Source organism: Cajanus cajan, chromosome 3, assembly GCF_000230855.2.
Source record: "Cajanus cajan strain Asha chromosome 3, NIPB_CcT2T_4, whole genome shotgun sequence".
Lineage (NCBI taxonomy): Eukaryota > Viridiplantae > Streptophyta > Magnoliopsida > Fabales > Fabaceae > Cajanus > Cajanus cajan.
Window position 1 is genome coordinate 30,730,777 of NC_138519.1, and position 7,308 is coordinate 30,738,084.

The 7,308-nt window shown below is 37.8% G+C and overlaps 1 protein-coding gene across 1 annotated transcript; it reads left to right on the forward strand.

The window, feature by feature from the left end:
• The first annotated feature begins 3,289 nt into the window (after positions 1–3,289).
• LOC145956232 (uncharacterized) lies at positions 3,290–6,643 on the forward strand. The gene is made up of 5 exons (XM_083071796.1): positions 3,290–3,368; positions 3,828–5,020; positions 5,168–5,662; positions 5,832–6,069; positions 6,174–6,643. Exons 1-5 carry the CDS (start codon positions 3,290–3,292, stop codon positions 6,641–6,643), a joined length of 2,475 nt encoding a protein of 824 aa, XP_082927922.1.
• The last annotated feature ends 665 nt before the right edge of the window (positions 6,644–7,308 follow it).

Genomic DNA, 7,308 nt, shown 5'->3' on the forward strand with positions numbered 1-7,308 from the left:
CATTGGTGGCGACTCCCTATTTTTAATTTATTTTTCGTCGTCCCGTCGCGATCTCGGTTGTGACAGATGGCGACTCCGCTGGGAAATATTTATGAGAGTCAAGCCTATAATAATTAATTAAGTAAATTAATAATAAGTTTTAAAATGTTTACCTCACCTTTATTTTTAATAAATATTTTCCTTATTCATTATTTGTCTTATTTGCGTGTATTTGTGTTGGGTATTTGAACTTTAGGGTAGAAGATTTTGTTATATCATGTGTGTTGTTTGTTTCGCAGATTGGGTAGTTTAGGATTACTCCCTTCACACACTTCACCTATACACTTTCACACACGTTTATGAGCGAGGTCCTATGCCCGGACTTGAGTGCAACCTAGGATAAGTAAGAGGTCAAGTAGTGGTAACCTTCTAGATGTACATCTTGTTTGGTTATCATGAAGGCCTCACCTAGAGTTTAATCTTTTCAAGGGTATTATCACTTCTAATAGTTTACCTATTGTTGTGATTGATATTCTAAAAAGGGGTTATTGGCTCTAGGAACCTGTTTTAGAACTATAGAACCACCTATTGTGAGGAACACATATTAATGGTCCTATAGCTTTTTATTGTTAGGAGAATCCTTCATAAGATGCAATGGGAGAAGTATTCTACCTCTACAGTCAAATAACATAGCTTATGCACAAAATAAAGAAACTATCTCTCTCTCTCTCTCTCTCTCTTCCTTTACTATATCGTTTCATAATAAGTATCACGCATTTCATATAAAGTAAGTGAAAATAATTTTTGTTGTATTTAGCATTATGCATTTCAACAATAATGCAAAATAAAATAGATGGAATCATAAATGGCATGTTGCATCTATTTCTAGGTAGTTAAGGGACCATAAAGACCTAAAACTCGTTGTGAACATTTTCTAAGAGACATGGTATCAGATTTGAAGAAGACATTGAAGTTGAAGATCAGACAAACCAATTTGAAGAGTTTAAGGGATCTCAGTAATAAGCTAAAAAATAGCCAACGTCGAACTTTTACTATTAGATTCGGAAAGCTTCTTAACCTATTAGAAGTTACCGTGCAAGAAGGATTTCCAACTTGCTCCAACAATTGAAGAATTTGAACAAATACTAGATATTCCTTTAGGGAACAAAAGACCCTACCTATATATGGGTCATTATCCTTCACTAGCTGCAACTGCTGCAACCTTGGGGATTGGAGTAAGGGATTTGGCAAGTAAGAAAGAGACGAAAGGAGGCATTTAAGGTTTCTCAAGAGCCTACTTAGAAGGATATGCATCATGTTTGGCAGAAAATGAAAAGTGGGATGGTTTCATGGATGTGCTTGCACTCATCATTTATAAGATTATTTTATTCCCAAATATTGAAGATTTTGTTGACTTTGCTGCAATTGATGTTTTCTTGGCCTACAAGCATAAGAGGAGAAGCCCTGTACCGACCATTCTTGCTGATACATACCACACACTTAATTTACGCCATGAAAGAAAAGGGGGGATGATTTTGTGTTGTTTGCCTACATTATACTTGTGGTTCATGACTCACATGTTCAAAAAAGGAAGATAGATAAAGACTATAAGTAAAAGAGAATGGGCCCACAACATAGCAAGTCTTAGCGAAAAGACCGTTGTGTGTTACTCTTGTGAGCAAGACATAGGTGAAGTGATTTGCCAATGTGGAGACTTCCCTAACGTACCACTTATGGGAACCAAAGGGTGTATAAACTACAATCCAACTCTTGTAATAAGGCAATTTGGTTATCCAATAAGGAGGCCACCTATAGAAGAGTCAATCACTCCGTTCATTGTCTATGAAATGAGTAAAGATTTGGATATGCTTAACAAGGTTAGACGTGCTTGGGATCGAGTAATTAAGAAAAGAAGAGAGTTAGGGAAAAGAAGTTGCACTATAGAGGGAAGTTATCACCAATGGCTTTGTGAGAGAGTAAAAAAGGTCAAGTTTCCATTTCGTAGCTCGGTTCCAGTTATTGAAGAAATAACAATTCAAGATCCCATGAGTTTGGAGGAAATCGAGGAACTAAAAAAAGAGCTGGAAAAATCTAAAAACGAAAAAGAAGCATTGAAGAAGGAATTGATACAGACTCGCCAAGAACATAAAGCCTTACAAGAAGAAATTACACAAGTAAAGAAGTACGTTGAGTTAGCCAACAAACGAGCAAGAATAGAAGAAGAATGCAAGTTAAACACTCGAAGTTGTCTAGAGGCTGCTGACACAGAGCTAAAATTACGAAGAGGAGAGCGAGATGAGGCTAGAGTTAATAGTGAACGATGGAGAGAGGCATGGAAAAAGTCCAAGGAAGCTGAAAGAAGTGCACAAAGGCAAATCGAGGATTTGAAACAACAATTGAAAAAGGTTGTGGCTGAGTATGAAAGTAGAGTCCAAGATGAAAAACAACTAAATGCCAATCTTTTTTTGCAACATCAAGCCATGTTAAATGCAAGAAATCAACATATTATAGAACTAGTAGAGGAAGTGGGGCAATTGAGGAATGCTGTTGAAATACATGAAGCAAATCAAAGACTTTGGGCACGTAACCTCGTGAATCGAGTTCAGCAAATCAAAGGAATGCTCAGTGATGCCTCTTACTTATTGCAAAGAGCTGAAGGAATGATAAACCCGCTGTCCACTCCCATAGAGATTCATGAGTTCTTTGAATATTGTAGAGATATGATATCTCAGATGAAGAAGATGACTACTAGTGATAAATGATTTGTATTTTTCTTTAAGTTGTATGAGAAATATCATATATGTATTTTGTAGTGCTCTACCCTTCTAAACTTTTTGTACTTCACTTTATCTATTTAATGAAGAAGGTTGTTGATGTTTTTCTCTTTACTATTGTTTCACTCATTCATTTTATGTAACTTCATGCTTATAGTATAAAGGAGGTTTGAAAATAGACCTTCGTGCACAAATTACATCTGAATCTCGTATTAAATCTAGAACGTGACATTCTAAATAAAAAAACAACACTAAAGGCGCTCATGCAAATTCTCGATTCAATGTTTTGTGAGACTTAGTACCTATGACGTGATGTTTTAGTGAATAGTTTTAGGGGATGTTCACACACAAGCCAGGTGACTTATGGTGCTCTAACAATTTCCCATATACAAAAGCATAATAATTTCATTTTAATATTCATCACATACTCATCACATAATCTTGCACAGTGCGTGAAAGTGAAAGGAAAAACAAGTATTGAGGCAAAGAAAATATCCCTACGACACCCTTACTGGACACGCGCCAAGACCAAGATCATGGAGGGAGTAGTGGAAGATTTGGAACAACAACATGACGAGTTGAGAGGAGATGTTAATCAGTTGAAAGAACAAATGAGTAAGATTTTGGACATGCTACAATCAATGGAGTCAAGAAGAGATACAAATGGGAATTCGTTTGAGCAACCTCATGTTACACCTGCTTACCCCCCTCATGTTTGACCAACCAAAATACTCAGGTTCAGTTCCCTCCATATGGGTTACCCCAAGGCTATACACCACCAGTGGCTACAAACACTTCAGAAAACAATCATCATGCTTCCGCCATGAATCTCAAAACCAAATTCATAATACTTAAACTCTATTCCCTCCATATGGCTTGCCTCAAGGATATACACCACTAGTGGCTAACAATAATGAGAGTAATCCCATTACCTCTGTCTTAAACCCATTGAACCAAACAAAACCCCAAGATCCAAACCTTGAAACAAGTGGACCACAAATTCCAAAGAACCATTATGGGAAATTCGAGGATAACTCATTTAAAGACAACTCAATGCTATTGATTTGTGTCTAGTCAATGCTATTGATTTGTGTCTAGTTCCCGATGTTGTGATCCCTCCTAAATTCAAGATTCTTGAATTCGATAAATATAGAGGGGACACATGCCCAAAGAACCATCTCACCGTGTATTGTCGAAAGATGGCTTCATGTGCTCACAATGATAAATTGTTGATCCATTTCTTTCAAGAAAGCCTTATAGGGGCTGCCTTGGGTTGGTACATGAACTTGGAGCGAGGACAAATTCATACGTGGAAAAATTTGGCAGAAGCGTTCTTAAAGCAATACAAGTACAACATGGACATGGCCCCAGATCGCACACAACTGCAAAATATGTTAAAAAAGGAGAATGAAACTTTTAAAGAGTATGCCCAGCATTGGAGAGGAGTGGCTGCTCAAGTACAACCCCCTTTGTCTGAAAAAAAGATGGTCATAATGTTCATTAATACACTCCAATCACCCTTTTATGATAGGATGATTGGAAACGTATCATCGAACTTCTCATACCTAGTCGTTATTGGAGAAAGGGTTGAGATGGGAGTGCGAACTGGTAAGATTACTCACTCATCAACAGGATCAATGTGCGCAAAGAAGCCATCAACAAATACAGATAAGAAGAGAGGAGGTGAAACAAATGAAGTAATGTCAACCTCTATTAGGTCCAATCGTGTCCCTTTTGCACCTAATCATCGACCCCAATACATGTATAACCCACAAGTGGCAGCAATTTCTTTATCTCTATATCCACAAAATTATCAATTTGGGATGGCCTATCGATTACATGCACCACCTTCGCAAGTCCCAATACCTCAACAAAATCAATCAAAAACTCTATCTCCTAATGTGGATAACACTCAAAAGAAAGGAAACAACCAACAAAGGACATTGGTCCCAATCCCTATGACCTACACTAAACTCTTGCCACATTTGACTCGCAATGGTTTGATAGTGTCATTCCCCTTAAAGCCTATTCAACCACCATATCCAAAGGGTTATGATGCAAATGCCAAGTGTGATTATCATGCAGGGGGTGTTGGGCATTCAACTGAAAGATGTTGGGGATTAAAGCATAAGGTGCAAGAGTTAATAGATATAGGGTTGTTAAGCTTTAAAGAAGATAGTCCAAATGTAGGGACTAATCCGCTTCCCGGTCATGGTTCCTCGTCAGTAAACATTATTGAAGAAGTGTGTGATCAACAAGTGAAAAACGTAGGGGAAATCAAAATCTCTATGAGGTTCATTTTTTCAAAATTGTGTAGATTTGGGATGATTGAGGGAAACCTATTGGAAGCTAAGATGTGTGGTCTTCACCCAACTACTATGCATTCTATTGAGAAGTGCGATGAATTTAAGTAGATTCTACAAGACCTGATTGACTCAAACTTGGTTCAAGTGAGTCAATTTCCAATTGGGGAGGATGTGTTAATGGCTCAATCAGAAGAAAGACCAAATGTGGTTATCCCAAGGCCATTGGTAATTCACTTTACTAGAAATGTTCCTTTGCCAAAACAAAATATCCATAAGCCTCTTATTGTGAAAGTCCCAACTCCTTTTCCTTACAAGGCTACCAAGGCAATTCCATGGAAGTACAACACAGAGGTGAAGATAAATGGGAACATGAATGAACAACAAAAAGAAGTCAGTGATGGGGAAACTGATGTTACAAATATTGCAGGAGTAGGTGGAATGACCCGTAGTGGTAGGATCTACACTCCTGAAGAATTAAAGGAAGGAGATATAACTAAGGATCTTGGGGCAAAGGGGAAAGCAACCGTCAGTGAAGGAATTGAGCATATCACAAAGAACAATGAAAAAAATGCTATTGTGCAAAATGAGGAAGAGAAGAAGGAAGTGCCAGATGAGGAAGCTTTCGAATTCCTTAAATTCATTCGATAAAGTGAGTATAAACTCATTGATCAATTGGATCGTACACCTGCCAGGGTGTCCTTACTGTCTTTGTTAATGAATTCTGAAAGTCATAGAAACTTACTGATGAAGATTTTGAATGAAGCACATGTAGCTTACATTAGATAAATTTGGAGGCATCATTGGTAACATTACAGCCAATAATCGTCTCACTTTCACGGATGAGGAAATCCCAGTTGAAGGAAGGGGGCATAACAAAGCTTTACACATCTCTGTGAAATGTCAGGGCCATATTATGGCCAGAGTGTTGATTGATAATGGTTCTTCATTGAATGTAATGCCTAAGTCAACATTAGACCGATTACCTTGTGATGGGACGTATATGAAATCAAGTTCTATGATTGTGAGGGCCTTTGATGGATCACATAGGGAGGTAATGGGAGAGATTGAAATCCCGATTCAAATCGATTCTTTCACTTTTAATATCACTTTCCAGGTCATGATATCAAACCAGCATACAGTTACTTGTTGGGTAGGCCATGGATCCATTCAGCTGGGGTGGTCCCCTCTTCCTTGCATCAAAAGCTAAAGTTTATAGTGGATGACAAATTGGTGATTGTCTCAGGCGAAGAAGACATGTTGGTGAGTAGTCCTACACCTGCTCGCTATATTGAAGCAGCCGAAGAAGCTCTAGAAACCTCTTTTCAGTCTCTGGAAGTAATCAGTACTGCCTATGTGGAGTCATTGCCAAAGAATTCACAACCATCAAAAGCAACAATGATGGTAGCAAGATTCATGATGAATGGAGGATATCAATCAGGGCAGGGGCTGGGAAAAAACCTAGAAGGAATTACAAGATTGATAGAGCTTCCAGAGAATAATAACCGTTGTGGTTTAGGATATAAACTTACTAGGGCTGATAAAAGAAGAATGGCCGAGGAAAATAGAGAGAAAAGGCTGGCTTGAATGGAGAATCGGGAGCCAAGGATTAAAAGAATTCCCATTTGTGATCTCTATCAGAGTTTTCGAAGTGGAGGACGGGTACACACAAATCAAGTGGCTATGGCTAAAGAAGATCAAAATGTTGATGAACAAGTCAACTTGGTGCATCGATGTGACCCTAATGAAGAACTTCATAATTGGACGATCATTGAACTTCCTGTGATTTTTAACTCCTTTTCAAAGTAATTGTAATACAAACTTTATGATCATGCCCAGGATTTTAGTATCACTTTTTGTTAAATGGGCTTGCATGTTATTTTTTGGTATATCAGATGAATGAAATACATTTTGAGAATCTTCCAATCATTATCTTTGTCCTACATTTTCCTTTCTTTCCCGCTTCAATATCTATTTATCAATTTTATCCTTTGTCGAACCTAAATTGCAGATCCAAAAATAATCACATTAAAAATAATAGCGCTAATATTTCATGTCACAATTTTGATCATCCTATTTACGAAGCCGAGGAAGATGATGATGACCTAGAGGCCCCATTCGAGTTGAGAAGATTGGTGGAGCAAGAAGACAAAATAATTCAACCTCATGAGGAAGAAGTTGAAATGATCAATCTAGGAGGTGAAAATGATAAGAAGGAAGTTAAAGTGGGCACTGCCATAAAAGGAGATGAG